At 43.5% G+C, this 17,388-nt stretch overlaps 2 protein-coding genes across 4 annotated transcripts in view; both read left to right on the forward strand.

Annotated features, from left to right (window-relative positions):
• apba1a (amyloid beta (A4) precursor protein-binding, family A, member 1a) overlaps positions 1-17,388 on the forward strand; it is a 220,984-nt gene that overhangs the window by 154,362 nt on the left and 49,234 nt on the right. The gene's annotated exons all lie outside the window — the stretch shown is intronic.
• On the forward strand, positions 1,840-15,775 carry ptar1 (protein prenyltransferase alpha subunit repeat containing 1). The gene is made up of 7 exons (XM_085424278.1): positions 1,840-1,977; positions 7,511-7,680; positions 7,905-7,971; positions 9,385-9,489; positions 9,898-10,141; positions 11,586-11,941; positions 12,255-15,775. Exons 1-7 carry the CDS (start codon positions 1,892-1,894, stop codon positions 12,631-12,633), a joined length of 1,407 nt encoding a protein of 468 aa, XP_085280404.1. The 5' UTR covers positions 1,840-1,891; the 3' UTR covers positions 12,634-15,775.

The raw sequence follows: 17,388 nt of genomic DNA on the forward strand, positions 1-17,388 counted from the left end.
TAATAATATTCAGTACAGACAGGTGAACACAAAAATGTGGATCATTTGCAACAACAGTCATTAAAAATAGTTACACTGATCAAAACAGTGATTCTCTCACTCCTTTAAAATGGGCTTCAGCTCCCCATCACTGTAACCTGCAGTGGACACTGTTTGATTTAAGAGCAGGTCCTGATGACACAGTAAACCTAACCAGGCTCTATAAAGGACTGGGCTTTACTCACAGTCGCTTCATTATAGATGCGTCATGTTTGTGATGATTAAAGATCAGAATAAATCACAACAGTTAAAAGTATGAACTACAATCAGCGTGAATAATAAACAGATCATTTCTCTAACGCTGGTGCAGCAGTACTTTCATATGCTTTACTGTGCATTCATTCAGCAGGCCAGACAGAGACAGTATAACAGGGCCTGCAGTTTAATAACATCACATTATGATGATCACATAACAGAAGAGAAGCTCACAGATGAAGCCACCAAAACGTTTTTCAGTTGGACAGAGATTAAAGGTGTAGTAAGGGTGCGAGTGTAGAGTCTTCACCTTACGACACCTTGAGACAACTGTTGTTGGCGCTATAACAACAAAATTGAATTGAATTAAAAAAGGCAGAAGATGAAGGAAAGGTGCCAAAAGCAGTGGGAGGAAGAAAGAAAAGGTGCAGGAAGGAACAGAAAGAGGAGACGACGATATCACAGCTGTTTCAAATCGAAGGAAACACGTACGGGGAAATGTGACTGCGCTGCAGAAGACGGCACCATAGTGTACCTGCACTGTCACAAATATGAGACAGCTGATAAAAACCTTAATAATGTCAAAGTGAAACTGGGTCATATCCATTTTAAAAGAACACGAGAAATAAAACTATCAGGCCACATTTACATGTTTGTTTTTTTAAAGACAGATAAATGTTTTGAGTAAAATCTGTAGTTTGATTTATTTGTTTTGTTTTTTGTTTATTTGTTTGTCTTTGTGAACGAGAGTTTATTCAATAGTCGAACCAGTGGGTGGCAGTAATGCACCTTTTTTGATATTTACCAACCAAGAAAAAGGAGTCGGTGCTGTGGGAGGGCAGTTTGGCATAAACTGGTTGGTGGCTGGATGGCCTCCTCATTCTGCTGATGCTGTGAGGGCAGTGCAAGCGCAGAGAGGGAGAGAGACGAGTGTTCAGCCAAATTCAACCTGACCCTGGGCGCAGAGTGGGAAAACAGAATCTACAGTTACAGTTGAGAAGATGTTGTTGTTAGTTGTCATTAACTGTGCAGCTCGAGTACATTTATCAAAATGATAAACAAAGGAACAGAGAAGATCTTTGGTGTAAACATATTAACAAAGGACTGGAGGGAGCCAGGACATCAGGAGCGAGGATCATAAGAAAGCTCGACGTTTAATCGCAAATGAACAAGAATTTAAAGGATTCATGAAACCAGAAATGATCTGTATTCAGGAAACTTGTCTCAAACCAACTGTTTGTAGTCGGAGGATATAGCAGTGTATGCAGAGGTGAGGTTCAGGGAGGAGGGTGTGTAACAGTTAGAATACAGATTAGTCCAAGTTTGGAATAGAAAGGACAACATCAACCCATGCAAAAGGCTTTCATCTGAACCAATGAACTTCATTTCTATTTGAATGGAAATGGAAACATCTCATCATGGTGTACGAATAATGATCACAATAGAACAGTAATTACAGCATTAATGGACAATAGAAAATCGTGTTGAAATGATCGGAGGGGCACAAGAGTTAATACGAGAACAGGTTTGGAATCAGCGATTTGGTCAACACTCCACACCAGTTGGCGGCGGTAATGCACCAATTCGTTGTTTGCTAACCGCCAATAAAAACAACGAGGAAGAAGAAGAAGCAGCAGAAGAAGACGGTGCTCTAAAAATGGCGGAGTCGGAGGAGGAGGTAGACGTCTTGGTCCAGAGAGTTGTCAAAGACATCGCGAATGCATTCAAGAAGAACCCCAGCATGTGAGTACAGTCGGCTGCGAACAAACTGCGCTGGGCCCGCAGGCCTGTTTCACACGCAGCGGCTCCAAGGCTCGGCCACGGCTGATTCAGGGTTCAAATTATGGGCGTGGACTATTACCTGGAATCGGAACTGTCTAGATGAAGTTCACATTTAGACACTTAGTTTTGTTTGTTCTGTTCAGTGCGTGAGACACGATGTCGTGGGGATTACTGTTTACTTACAGTTAAATAACTTAAAACATGCATCAGCGGGATATTTCACGACTTTAGCGAGCTGAGCCATGCAGCTTTGAAAATGCGACATCCCGATCATGTTGATTCATTAATGGTGTTATTGTTTATTTCGCCGGTGACTGAACTGGGATGCTTAACAGTTGTTTATGATGGTACCGAAGATTTGCATGCTATGAGAAGCACGTGATGTCAGGTCGATCCTGTGTGATAGTATGTTAAGAACTTTAAGGCTGCAGCTATCAGTTATTTTGGCAATCAAATATTCTGATGATTATTCTGTCGATTAATCGAGTAATCTGATACTTTTGTCTTATTAATGAGCACTAATCAATATCCCCAACAGGAAAAAATTAGGGCTTTCAAAACTACTCACTGGTTTAGAATTTGCTATGTTTTAAAAGGACTCGCACTGATTCTTCCCAGTAAAGGTTTTAATGGTGACAACAGGAACAAGTGTGGCTTTTTGACATGCTGCGAAAATGTGTGTAAAATGACATGTGGCTTAAATAAGATGTCAAAGTACAGAATTTGAGACAAGGATTTTTAAAATGTGCTCGATGAAGCATTGCAGCTTCTAGTTTAGTGTGATAACCACAGATTTTCAGCTGCTTTGGGGGAAGAAGAACCCCTCAGTTTGGATGTGTTTGGTTCACTTTTAAGTAGGGATGGGTATTGATACGATTTTCACGATTCCATTTTCGATTCTGTTTAACGATTCGATTCTTTATCGATTCTTTTTAAAAAGGAGAACACTAAGGTCGATTAGCTCAGAACTTTGTTTTATATCTTCTCTTTGAACAAGATAGAAATGTAGGAGTAACATGGCCTTACAAACCCAGCAGTGAGATCTTAAGAGATCCACAGCCTGCGGCTCTTCAATGGGGTGTCACAGGGTGCCCAGGAAAAACATTGTAAATGTAAAATAATAAAATAAATATTCTTCTGTAGCAATAACAAAGTATAACATAAATTATTCTGTAGCAATTACACAAGAATATCCAGTAATGTCCCTGCCTACAATTAAACACATTCACTTACTGAAAATCATCTGCTGTGGCAAACGGGTGCAAGCCTTTGACCACAAACTGAGTCTCTGCTCGGTGACGTTCGTCTATCCCGGCCTGAAAGGAGACGCTGCCGGCAGACTGCAGCGACAACTGCCAGCATCTGAGCCAGACTCTGTGTCTCTCATCATGATCACCTAAATGCACAGTAATGGCAGGTTTGTAATAAGGCAGATCGCGCTAACATAATATGCACTGTTGTTGATTATTTACCTGCCGCATTAACGGGAGAGGACGTGCAAACGTTACCGCTGCTTAGGGCTGCTCGATTATGGCAAAAATGATAATCACGATTATTTTCACTGAAATTGAGATCTCGATTATTTGACAATATTTATTTAACCCTTTAAGACCTACTATAGAACCAAGTCCGCCAGAGCTTATATTATTTTTTTTACATGCTGTGTAGCCATTTTTGGGAGCATTTCAAGTTGCTATACATCAATACAACTGTTATAGCCCATATTTTAATAATATGTATGCATTAAGTCCATAGTAACTACATTAATTGCAAAAAAAAGTGAAATAAACTACAAAAAAATTGAAAATCGTTTTTGTTTTTTTAATACATATATTTCTACTTGGAGAAATTTAAGAGTTTTATCCCTCAAAACTTTAAATACAAAAAAGTTGCAAAAAATAGTTTACAACAACAGGAAATTTATTTTGAGTCTCTTCATAATTTTATTTTGGAGATACACCAATTTTTATATATACTGCAGGAAAAACGAAAACAATCCTATGATGCAAATTTGTTTAATTTATTAAATAATAATGCTCCATAAATAAAATACACCAATGTTGTTTTTGTGCATAACACAGAGCAGCTATCTGAACGCTGCTCCAACAGAGGTCGATTATCTTGTTAATAATTTCACCTCCTCACTACGTACGACTCTGGATACTGTACTGTAGTATCCAGAGTCGTACGCAGTGAGCAGTAGGGCTGGGCCATATCATACTGTTCACGGTGATACCGGTATAATGTTGGGCATCGATAAGAAAATGAAATATGGCGATAGAATATGGGTAAAACGCGCAGTGCCTTTGTTTTCATACGCACATGGCGGCGACGCAGAATGAGGAGGGCAAAAGTGGATCGTTGAATGAAACAATGAACCAGAACTGGTTTGTTAAAATGCTGCAGCTTCACTGGTGTGGAACTGGTTTAGCTTTCGTCCGTCAGATACACAACAAAGCACTATTTTTGGTAGAGCATGCTAGTGGGCCGTCATTATTACCGTGTGAAAATACGGCGCACTTAAAATCAATCCTTTGATTTGTCTGAAAGTCGACAGAGCCCCTTATAACCCCGTGTGCCTTATGTATGAACTCTGGTTGTGTTTACTGACCTCGAAACGATTTTATGTGCACGGCGCTCGAAAATCTGTCAAATGTTTCAGTACGACTTTGCTAAGCTACGAAGCCGCACCGCTTGATGGATTGTGGGAGCGTTACGGCTATCGTAGGCGGAGCCTCGCGGAGTGATACGTACTGTGCTTCAACATAATATTACCGTATTGTGTGTGTATAACCTCTTCTTGGTAAATGGTAAATGGCCTGTATTTGTATAGCGCTTTACTAGTCCCTAAGGACCCCAAAGCGCTTTACATATCCAGTCATCCACCCATTCACACACACATTCACACACTGGTGATGGCAGCTACATTGTAGCCACAACCACCCTGGGGCGCACTGACAGAGGCGAGGCTGCTGGACACTGGCGCCACCGGGCCCTCTGACCACCACCAGTAGGCAACGGGTGAAGCGTCTTGCCCAAGGACACAACGACCAAGACTGTCCAAGCCGGGGCTCGAACCGGCAACCTTCCGATTACAAGGCGAACTCCCAACTCTTGAGCCACGAAGTGTTGTGGATATTATACATGGTTATGCTGAGGAATCGAGGAGGGGCCTAAGGGTACATCTGTCACCATCTTACAATGCTGTGATTGCAGCCATTCCACACCTCTCTGTGAATGGGACTCATGGACATTGATCAATGAGCTTTGATCGGTGGTTGTTGATCAATGGTCATGTGAATAATAATGATGACGCAACTGCCCTCCCAGCCCATTGTTCCTTCAGGGCTGGTTTCAGTCATTATGCAAACGTCCTGTTTATAAGGTTGAAACCTGCAGTCAGCTGAGACTGAAGACGTCACCTGATGATGACGAAACGTTTCTCCCACAAAACGCTACGTCCAGGTGAACAGAATCAACTTTTGGAGATTGATTTACTTGGATGATTGCACGTGCATCAAGACATTACTGTTTTTACTTTTGTGTAACTTTTGTACTTATATATATTTTCCATCCAAATAAATGGAGAATATCTTCTTCACATGCTCTTCACACCTCCAGTATTTTGAAGCTTAACTAGTTCAGCATACTTTGACCTAGAGATGGAATTCAAACTTTAAACAGGTCCCAAGACCTTGATCTACTAAGGTATTACTAGGATTTTCTCTTTTTACGGGTTTAGACAGTTTTATGACATTTTCAGAGACTTTCTGAGATTACTGCAGAGAACCTATTCAGCTCTATAAATTAAAATTCTCTGAAAATTTTAAGGTCTTTCTTTGTTTTGTCCATCCATCCATCTTCTTGTGCTTTGTCCGGGGCCGGGTCGCAGCAGCCTAAGCACAGAAGCCCAGACCACCCTCTCCCCAGCCACCTCCTCCAGCTTGTTCAGGGGAACACCAAGGCGTTCCCAGGCCAGCCGAGAGATATAATCTCTCCAGCGTGTCCTGGGTCTGCCCCGGGGCCTCCTCCCGGTGGGACATGCCCAGAACACCTCACCCAGGAGGCGCCCAGGGGGCATCCTTGTCAGATGCCCGAACCACCTCAGCTGGCTCCTTTCGATGTGCAGCAGCAGCTGCTCTACTCTGAGCCCCTCCCGGATGGCCGAACTTCTCACCCTATCTCTAAGGGAGAGGCCAGCCACCCTTCGGAGGAAGCTCATTTCCGCCGCTTGTATTCACGATCTCGTTCTTTCCATCACTACCCACAGCTCGTGGCCATAGGTGAGGGTAGGCATGTTGATCGACCGGTAAATTGAGAGCTTCTCTTTTACACTCAGCTCCCTCTTCACCACGACGGACCGGTGCAGCGTCCGCATCACTGCGGCCGCTGAAAACATCAAAACTACGAAACGACACACGTGGAACTAAATGGATTTTTGAATTACTGATTCTAAAAAGAAAAAAAATCTTGAACAGTTAATGTCCCATCCAAAAGTCTTGGATATGATTGATGAACCACAGAAATTCAAATATGGGTGCTTCTGAAATCACACCCTTTATTTTCTGCCCAGCTTTGAAACCTGCGAGCCACTCTGGTTTCATGCTTCCAGAAATAAAAATAATTCTGGAAGGTGGAGCGAGGACTTAGTAATACTACATAACCGTGTTAAAATTCAGACTGCTGATGAACGTGAACTGTAGTTTGTGTCTGTGGAGACACTTCAGCTCAGCATGAACGTCGGTGTTCGTTTAATGATGCACAAACTTTGAGCAAAGGACACTGGAGAGGCATGGCCGGCAGTGTGGTGACATAGTATGTTTAACACCCCCCCAAAGTGTACAAGATCAGAAATAAGCAACTTGAAAGAAAACATGAGATCATTTCTTGGAAGTGACAAAGTGAACTATCCAGTGTGTTTTAAATGGACGACTCTAAACGGCTACAGATGTGTACAGGATCCATCGTTACATCATTAATCATCTAATAACTTACCTGAATTTGACCTTGTGTCAGATATCTGTGATGTATTGATTGCTATGTTGTCCCAGCAGTATGTTATTGTTTGTTATAACAGAGATGGATCCCAAACAAGCCGCTGCACGGTGACAGCTCTGTAGATCTCACAGCACTAACCACATGTTACATGTAAGCTGGGAGATGTGATTGGGCTGTCGAAGCTTCAGCTGATGTACTGCAACATGACCTTGTGTGGCAGGTTGCCATGTTTCTGTCGTACTGCGTTTATTTCAGCACTGCTTCAGTTTGATGAGCTTCAGCTCCAACTTTTGTTTTTCTACATTTTTGAAAAGTCAAATTTCAGCAGATTAAGTTCATTAAAGGTTTTTTTGTTTGCTCATTACTTTGGGTACTGCTGCTTGGTCCACTGGTTGATATGGTGGTAATCTAATTGTGGTCTTTCCTAATTTTCGACTGGTTGGTTACTGTAACGTTTTCCCTTGTTCACCCTCATTGTCACTCTCTGCTCCCTCAGTGATGAGATCGGTGTGATCCCGTGTCCAGAGGCTCGCTACAACCGCAGTCCCATAGTGCTGGTGGAGAACAAGCTTGGTGTGGAAAGCTGGTGTGTTAAATTCCTGCTGCCGTACGTCCACAACAAGCTGCTGCTGTACCGCCAACGCAAGCACTGGCTGGACAGAGAAGGTAGCTCGATAACAAAAGCGATCCCAGAGGTGGAGTAAAAGTAGTCTGTAACATTTGTTTTGTTTATTTAATGCATTTATTTTAAAGCTGATAAAGGTTTGAGCTTCCAGTCATGGTCAGTTAATGACCTCCTTGTTTTGTCCGGCTTAGTTTTAAACGTGTTTTATGCTCCTGTTTTTTCCACATCAAAGTGAAGCAACATCCTGTGTTTCCTTCTGTCCCAGCTTTAGTGGACATCACCTGCACTCTGCTGCTGCTGAACCCAGACTTCACCACTGCGTGGAATGTCAGGTACAGGATGAATGTTCTGATAAACGTGGTTATAGTGAGAGCGATGCTTTCCTTTCATCTTTTCCCTGCCTGTCACACAGGAAGGTTTTCTTGATGTCAGGTAACATTAGCTAACAGCAGAGGTCTCAGGTGAAACCAGACCCCACTCACGTCGTCTGTCAGGTGAGCTCAGTGGGTCACAAATTGGGGTGAGGCAGTGATAATGACGCACACCTTCTTTCACACCGAGGCACATCATCAATAGTGTTCCAACGACCCTCAAAAGGAACAATCCCCACTAGGGATTAAATACTGGGACTCTCCACCGCCTGGTTTTAGAACTGAAGAAGCTTCTTTGTTTAGAGAGTCCAGTCACTTTCTTTCCTTAGACAATCCTGGCAGTTTGGCATCCTCCTGACTGCTGCGTTATCCCACTGTGTCCGTACCACTAATACTAATAATGACTAGTGTCAGGATGTAAGGATCTGTCAGCACACATAACAAAGCTAATGCTTTTAACAGTTCAACTGTGATACATTTGTGTCTGATTGGGGCGGCTGTGGTGTGTCGACGAATCAGAAGGTCAGCAGATTGGTTCCTGACTCGTCCAGTCAGCATCGAGGTAACCCTGGGCGAGATGCCCAACCCACCGACGCATCCATCGGAGTACATGGATGGAGCATATTTGGATATGTGTATGGATGGACTGTGGCTTTCATAAAGAAGTTAAGAATAGATGAGTGATGTGTGTGCGTCTTTGTGTAATGGGTCAGTGTGACTCGCAGTACAAAGTGCGCTGAGTGCTCATCTGAGTAGAAAGGCTCTAGGGTACCAGTCCAGTTACTATGTGACCATTATCAGTATACTGGTTAAACGGGGTGCAGGCCTAACCTGGTGCCTGGGTTTGAAACTGCTGCATGCCTTCACTCTCCTGTTTCCTGTCATCTCTTTATAGTTTTCCAGGATAGAAACAAACTCCAGAGTTTCATGTGTCAGACTTTCAGATCAACACCGACCGTGTGACCATCTGTTTGTAACAGAGACACATTTGTAGTTTGTTCAACTCATTTAAACCAAACGTGAACAAAAATCATTTTCCTGTTTGCAGCTCATCAAAGTCTGGTGCAACAGTTACCATTTTTATATTTATTCACAGGCATTAGATCATGTCCATTATGGGATGTCACGGATGGTCTTACTTAAGCACATCCTGCTTTTTAGAAGAGTCAGAATTAAAGCACGATCAGAGTCGTCCCCTCGAAATGACCTAAAAGATAAAACGAATGATGGAGACAAAATGTGGACGTTGCTCTGCAGAGTGTCAGAAACCATCTTTGATAAGAGATCACAGCATGCATGTGCTCTAACTGAATCTGTGGGTGATAGTCTTTATATTGATGGATTTACTGTCATCGTGCTTTCTTGTTATTGCAGGAAGGAGTTACTGCAGTGTGGAGTCCTTAACCCAGAGAAGGACCTCTACCTGGGCAAGCTGGCTTTGACCAAATTTCCCAAGAGCCCAGAGACCTGGATTCATCGGTAAAGCCGCTTACGCTTCTCCTGCTGTAAACACTCAGATGTTCCGAGCTGCTTTCTTTGTGTGGGGAGCTATTCAAACTCCTCTTAGACTACACTTTATTTTCAACAGTTTTCTAACAGTAGCACTGTTTGTGCTAAACACTGTAGGCTGAACAGGGAATATTTTGGCTCAGGGAGCTGAGGGCAGCTGCATTCAGACCTTGTCGATGTAAATGACTGGTGATAGATTTCCTGAGATCATTGCTAGGTGGAGAAAGGTGTTTTAATCCCGCTGAAAAACAACAACGATGTTCTAAGGCTTACAACGAGCACCGAGGCTCATGTGGGATGCTGTTCTTCCTGTAAAAGCAGTAACGGTGTACAGAGTGAGTGAAGCTTTGTAACCCAGCGGCTGGTGTCTTCCTGCAGACGCTGGGTGCTGCAGCAGGTCCTGAATCAGGTCTCTACTTTGGACCACAATAAGAATCAGCAGCAGGCTGAAGCAGTGCAGGCTGACGCTGAGAGAAACGAGCAGCTCGGTGACCGCTTGGCCAGGACGCTCCGCCAAGAGATGAAGGTGTGCTCTGACGCAGCCAGCCGCTATCCCAGCAACTACAATGCCTGGTCACACCGCATCTGGGTGCTGCAGCACATGGCCAGGGGCAATGTCAAGGTAGCATTTCAGTTACTCATTTAGCTTTTCAGCAGTAATTAGAATATTTTCTTCCCTCATCACACATGTTCTCTCTTTTTATTTAATGTAGTTATATTACTGATGCCTGGCCGTATAAAAGTGGAGCTGCTGTGCAAATAATGTGGTGTAACTAAATAAACACTCGCTAAGAAATTTAAATGAATCAAAATGATCCCAGCTGGATGTCATGTAGCACTCATGGTTGAAATCAGCTGGCACAGTCATCACAGAGGAACTCTGTGTAACTACATGAGTAAGGGAGGTTTCTGTCTTTAAACCAGTGGTTCTCAAAGTGTGGTGCGCAAGTTACCTGGGAGAAAAGTCACGCGGAACGAACATTTAACACAACATAAGTGTTTTTGCAGCAGTTACGTTAATAATATGCACGCCCACTGAAAAGCTGCAGCGGCGTGCGTACGTCGACAACCGCAATAAAGAAGTGGACTGAAAAGTGTGAACATGTGGGCGGGTCTAGAGCGATATGACCAAAATCTCATATCCCGATATAAGACATCTATCGTCCTGGTAACGATATAAATCACAAGAATGTAACATTTTCTGTGAATCTCGGGCAGCTCGACTTGCGTGAAGTGTTTCCAGCTGTGCGTCCTGTAGCTGGAGTTGAGTGTTTTAACGATGTATGAAACGACACATTTTTAGACATAAGTTGTAACGGCGCCGTTTTCTTTGTGAGTATTTATTACACGGCGTGCTGCGGGGAAAAGCCTGTTCTAATGTTTGAGTCTAAGCTTTATTTTTTTAGCACCTGACGGCTCTTTTTTGCTTCTCATCCGTAAATAATCTGCATCTTTCACGTGATTCAGTTTATTTTGAAAAGTCTCAGCAGGATCTTGAGCTTTATTGTGAAAAGTTTATTTGGAACATAAACATGCGGACAGGCGGTGGTGTTACCGTCGTGCATAAAAACAGGCACTTGTCCGTCCGTAGTGTGGTTCTATTAAATATAAGAGAAAGAGAGAACTTTATTAATATAACCACTACAGTGACATCAGAACCATGAACAAATATTGCTGTAAACAGTTTATTTTGCGACACCACGAAACAAACGACAGCGTAAAATGAAACGACAGACGTTTTTATATCGTCACACGATATATATCCTTATATCGAACAGCCCTAGTCGGGTCTGTCGCGCATCGTTGACAGCGGTGCCGACACCCAGAATTGGGGAATGACAGACCCGACCACATGGCTTATAGAGACGTATTTCTTGAAAAGTTGCTTTTATGGATTAATTTTCTTATTGTCTTGTTCTTTCTGCAAGCTGTTGAACGGCCATTCAAGGCCCCCCACGTTCAACTTTATTGATTAGCTAATAAATGAAGTGAGAATCTCTCAGTTGGTTTGTTGATGTTCAGCTTCTGCTCCTTCACACGTACCTTTGTCGTCGTGATTCTGGCAGGTGTTCCACGACGAGCTGTCCTCTATGCGCCTCTGGGTGTCCATGCATGTCTCTGACCACAGTGGCTTCCACTACCGCCAGTTCCTCCTTAAGGAGCTAATAGCTGAAATCTGCAAGAGGCCAGCTCGCACCTCCACCAGCTGTTCACCCCAGCGTGGGTGCAGCACAGTCCCAGAGGGCAGCCGCCCACACAGCCGCTCTCACAGTAACGGAGAGCCTTCAGGACAAGAGGCGGGCGGCGAGGAAGACGGCCGCGCTGACTTCACTACAGTCCTTCAGCTCTTCCACCAGGAGATGGACCTTTGCTCAGATCTGATCCAGTCCTTCCCTGGACATGAAACACTCTGGAGTCACAGGTGAGAGACTGTTGGTTCACAGCGACTGCAGAATGGACACAGACGTCATATTTAAACGAGGAAGGCGGGTAAAACCAATGTGTTGTCTGTTCCTGCTGCACAGTCGGTGGCAGGTTGTCGCTGATTGCAAACATCGTTTGTGAGAAACAAGTAAAAAAATTAATTGTCCTGATAAATCATTTAAATATTTCTTTTGCATTAAAACATTTTCACATTCTGGGGCTGTTTATCCCTGAGCCTATACAAATACGTTGTGCACAGACATGTTCAGCGTTTGTAATAATGATATTGATATACCCCCCGTGTCTCTCAGGCGGCATGTCTTTTACTTGTGGGACCAGTGGGTGAGGGAGCATCAGCATTCCTACAGCAGAGGATCCGACTGCAAGTTGAACCATGTGACGGATCCAGACCCAGGAGTGCCAGAGATCAGCTCTCAGAGCTGTGCAGGCCACGGTGTGAACGGACAGAAGCACGCTGGTGAACCTATGGAAGTAGATGGGCTGTTCCTGCCAGACCCCCACAATAGTAAGAGACTGAAGAGAGGCGTCCTGCTGCCTTGCCCCCCCACCCTGCCAACTGAACTCAGCTTTGTAAGCAGTGTTTTGGGCGGCTGCTGTAACACCGAGCAGAGACACTTTGCCCTGGCCTACAGGAAGTGGTTGGATACGGTCATTGGGCTGCAGTCCTGAGAGAGATGCTGACCTCCTCCTTTCCCCACACTGAAGCTGCCTACAGACAAAGAGTTAGGATCAGCTTGCCTACACATAGTGCAGACTTAAACAACCAGTACTTCAAAGCCAGTGATGAGTTTAGAAAAGCGGGCATTGAGCAGCGGACTTGGAATCTGTTTCCTAACAATTAATAGGAGAGGACTGGATGTTCCTTCTCAGAAACATCTGGATCCTCTGAGCCAGTATCCCTTCAGAATGGAAATCAGCCCTCATACCACCTGTTGGCTCACTGTTATCTTCAGGTGTTTCAATACCTCAGGTACCTCAGATTTCTAGTTGTTTGTATGTGTGTGAGGTTTCATGTGCATATCTTCTTTCCCTGCTTCTATATATATTTAACAAACAAACATAAATCTTTTCTGATTGGAATCAGTCACTTACACAGCGTAACCACTTTATACACGTGTAAGGTTCTGTGTAGGCACGAGTTTGTGGCATCATTGGACTAAAGTCCAAAAATACTTTCCGGCATATTGAAGTGTCCTGGCGCTGAACTGGACTCTGGCACCTCGCCTGGGCTTCGGCTTTCAGCCTGTATAAGCATGAAGTCTGGTGAAACGGTCTTTAATAGACACATAAACAGAGACGTATGTGAAGCAAACAGTAAGCAGTGACTTGAGCAGGTATGAAGCTGCAGAACCTTCAGGCTTGCTTTGGCCTGCTGCAGGTTAACGACTTGTAGAAACTCTTCTTGTATCAGATCATCACTGCATCACTTTTCCGTCTTAGCTCTACTTTATATTAGACCTCCCTCAGTCGTCGGGTAATACTGACCTGAGCGTCAGCTGTAACAGCAGGTTAAAGCACAGCTCCTGACTCTGGATTTCCATTCTGAAGGTGGTAACACGTGTTACACATGTTACTACTCGCGGTTGATTTTCTACCCTTTAACTTCACTGGTCAGCAGCTCTCTTTGTAGCTGATGCAAAGTTAGAGTAACAGGAAACCAAAAAGCCAGTCGCTTATAGAGAAGTTTGATTTGTGTTCAGAGGTCATCACAAACTCTCCTCCAACCTGAGCAGCAATGAACATTTATTGGTCCTGATGTTTGACTTTGGACGTTTGTCGATCTGTAGCAGAACATTCACCGGTGCTCCTGCTGCTGCTGCTGTTACAACACTTTGATTTGTTACAGCTAGAAACTGCAACAAGTGAAAATTAAACAGCACTTTTAAAATGGTTGGTGTAGTTTTGTTTAGCGAGGGTAGTCTGTCTACACCAGAGGCTCAAACTCGCGGTCCGGGGCCGCAGCGGCCCGCATACTGAGAAGAAGCATGACGCAGTTTAAAATCAAAAGCACAACATGACTGACTATGAAGACGACACGAGCAGAGAGCACAAACCTGCTGAGGCTGTCGGTGACAGTCGCACACTGTGTGCACTTATTTATTCTGTTCTATACAAACACAACATGCGCGCACACAGAGGACCAGTGTGTTTGGAAGGCTTCAGCTAAGTTTGCAGTTTTGTCTGATACAAGATCTGAAATTTAAAAAACAAACGAAACATTTTAGGAAATATTTGTTTGTTTGTTTGTTTGTTTTGTCCTAGCTGAACACTAACGTGTGAGACGACAGCGCCAGCAGCGGCTCTCCGCTCGTTTCAGTTTGACCCCCTGATCTAGACCAAAATATTGGTATTAACTATTTTTTCCCCGTTGTTATTTTCGCATCAGTGCCTCATTTGAAACAGTTTTAAAGCTCCGATGAACTTTAACTTGTCCTAAAGACTTTTTAAAGGCATTTCCTGAAAGTATTCTGACTGAAGGAAGTGGACAGGTACAGTCTCACACGTACTCACACCTGCAGGAGGCCAGGTTTCACAGAATTACACAGTGTATGTGATGGTTTTTGTTTGATAGCATTCGAACTTTTAACATGAATGAAATCAAAAAGCTAAATGCCCATGTAAACACACGACTGCTACAGATGTTCAGGTTTGTCATCGGTACCTTCCACTCCGTCGATGTCGTTTCTCCTCGGGCTGAACTTTATTTCTTTTATGTTATTTATGAAAATACAGGTTTGTGTGAAGCAGAAAGGATGAGAGTGACATTTACATCTGAAGCATTTACAGAAGCTGCCTGATTTGTAGTGTGAGTGTGAGCTTGACCAGCAGCTACGTTTGCTTTTTAACATCTACCTGGTGACAGCGAGTTAAAGGCTCGCCACTTTTCACTGACACGTTGACCAAGTATAACACATTCTTCTTCTTCTTTTGTCCATCAAAGTTTTTATGTCTTTTTAATGTATAACAAGAGTTACTGTTACTCTAACACGTAATCATTGTCAGAACCACAGCTCGCAAACGGACGCAAACTTTTGGCGTACACGCTCATGTTTGCAACGCTTTAGGAAACAGCTGCTTGCACTGACTGACAGAGCTCTGCTACATAGAAGGAAGTAACACAATGCACCTGTTTAAAGGAAGAGTCAGTAACACTACTTCAGCAGCTCCTGGGAGTGATGATTCATGCTACTATGCCTCGTCTTTTATTGTGAAGGGACTAATCCTCAACGTGTGTCTGTCAAACCTGGTTTCTGTTTTCCTTTTGTAAATGTTGCAGCTTGATCTTATTTTTCTTGTCTATCCAGTATTGTCATAGTTTATGGTCACCATAGCAACCATAAACCTTTGTGTCAACACACGGAGGCCAAATAGCTTCAATTTACACAGCTGATGTTTCATAACTCTGCCCTTGGACACATTGTTACTTTTTTAAAGGTCGTGTGTGTGTGTGTGTGTGCGTGTGTGTGTGTGTGTGTGTGTGTGTGATCACTTCTAAACACTGTACATAATCACAGCATTAATTATCTCAAAGCTTTTCCTCTGTCACGCACTCTGTCGTGTGCTAAGGAGGATGATAGGTGGTGATATCGTATCAGGCTGTGCGCTCAGCTGCTGACACGAGCTTTGATCCAAGACTATCTATGCAGAAATGTTTGTTTTAGAGGTTCAACCTGCTCCTTTTACTTTGTTGTGATACTCGCTAATGAATAATCCTTGTGGTCTTAATTACTATTTATTTCAGGAGTGAAAGTATATTATCTTCCAGTGCTTCTGTCATCTGCTAAACAAGATAATAAAGCTCATCTCTTCATGTCCACTGAACGCTCTGTTGTAATTACTGCACATATTTATCTGCATGTATCTCACATACGGTGTGGGGGAGGGGGTCCATTATTTTATGTTCATTATGTATAAAATGAAATATTTACATCCTTGATTTCATTTTGATTTCATTAGTATCCTGCCCAAGGATGTTTAGACTGGAGCAGTGAGTGTAGGAAACAACGCCGTCTCTGTCGCCTGCTGTCTGCAGGTCATGACCTCCTGCTCCACGTTAACAGATGTGGGTCAAACTAAAATAAGATCTCCTCTCAAATTTCTCCCAAAGTGCTTTCTGACATTATTAGTAGTTCTCATGAGGCTGATTTCAGGTTTGATTCTACTGACTGACTTGCTGTGAAACGGGCGCGCCGGGTCCTCATGAGCAGGATGCTGAGAGAAGGTCGAGCTTTACTTTCCAAAACCACAACAGTTTCAAAGTGACTGTGAGGAATTCACCAGTAAACTGGACCAAGTGAAGACGTACGTGTGTTTAGATGCTAATAAGTAATAAATACAAATGTACAGATCAGGTCATCCTGAGAAAAAAGTCCAAATGTTTAGATGTGTTCTTTTTTGAGAAGGAAGTTGAAATGCGATGATTACAGTTCGTTTCAAGACAAACTGCCGTGGTTGCTATAGAGGTTTTACACATGACGTCATGCGTGTGTCGTTCAAGAGCTGTCCGCCATATTGGACGCGATAACCACTTGGGGTCATCCAATAACAATGTTGCTGGTTGCAGCCACCCACCTCTTATTTTCTTAAAGCAATTAATTTACAGTCTGTCAGTAATAACGTCCTGAAAGATACAAGTGTTGGACTGAAAACGAGTGGAAAGTTTAAAAGAGCTTCAGAGAACTACGGCTCGGACGCTCTTTATAACTGACAACGTCTCAGTGCTTGGAACAGAACTGTAGCTGCGTGAGGAGACTGACACTGTAGGTTAAATCATTTGTTGTTGGTGGATCTAACGCATGGCGTGCAGCGCCTACTGAAAGGGATTACAGTTTGAAAATGTTCATCACATTGGTCAAACTGTTTTTCTCCTTGAACACATTGTTTTACTTCATCATGCATTCCCGTGTGTTCTCCTTTCACCTGACTGTGCGACTGTTTTCAAACACGTCACCCCAGAAGAGGCGGGCACAAAACAGCCTTCAATTCAAGCAGACCTGGAAGAAAAAGGAACGTAATGATGAGCAAGGAGCAGCTCACGCCGCTGCTGGCTTATCTGGACGGCCTGACAACACAGCGTTAGTTCAGGAGATTCAACAGGAAGAAGACCACCTCGCTGTGCCCTGTGTCTGATCCTCCTTCGAGATACTCTCAGAGTGTATCAACTCAATCCGATATGACTGTAAATGACATCAACCAATCAGAGAATGCCAAAATCTCAGGACGGAGAGGTTTGATTTACCATCTCGATACGAACAGCAGATGTTCCTGCTTCATACACGATGCAGATAAATGCTTTACTGGTTTACCCGAATACAACGTATTACTAACAGTATTCATGTTTATCAAGACACACCTGGAGGATATTCAATGTCAGCCTATCAGCAGCTCACCTGCATACTACTCAGGCTCAAAGCAACCGTGCAG

This window comes from Rhamphochromis longiceps, linkage group LG12, assembly GCF_057381845.1.
Source record: "Rhamphochromis longiceps isolate RC_006_pf linkage group LG12, R_longiceps_female_GT1.1, whole genome shotgun sequence".
Classification (NCBI taxonomy): Eukaryota; Metazoa; Chordata; class Actinopteri; order Cichliformes; family Cichlidae; genus Rhamphochromis; species Rhamphochromis longiceps.

Excerpts from the sequence above, each read along its gene's own strand:
- ptar1 (XM_085424278.1), top strand. The coding sequence starts at position 1,892 with ATGGCGGAGTCGGAGGAGGAGGTAGACGTCTTGGTCCAGAGAGTTGTC. Across the intron at positions 7,972-9,384 it reads ACCACTGCGTGGAATGTCAG|GAAGGAGTTACTGCAGTGTG; the intron begins GTACAGGATGAA and ends TTGTTATTGCAG. Across the intron at positions 9,490-9,897 it reads CCAGAGACCTGGATTCATCG|ACGCTGGGTGCTGCAGCAGG; the intron begins GTAAAGCCGCTT and ends GTCTTCCTGCAG.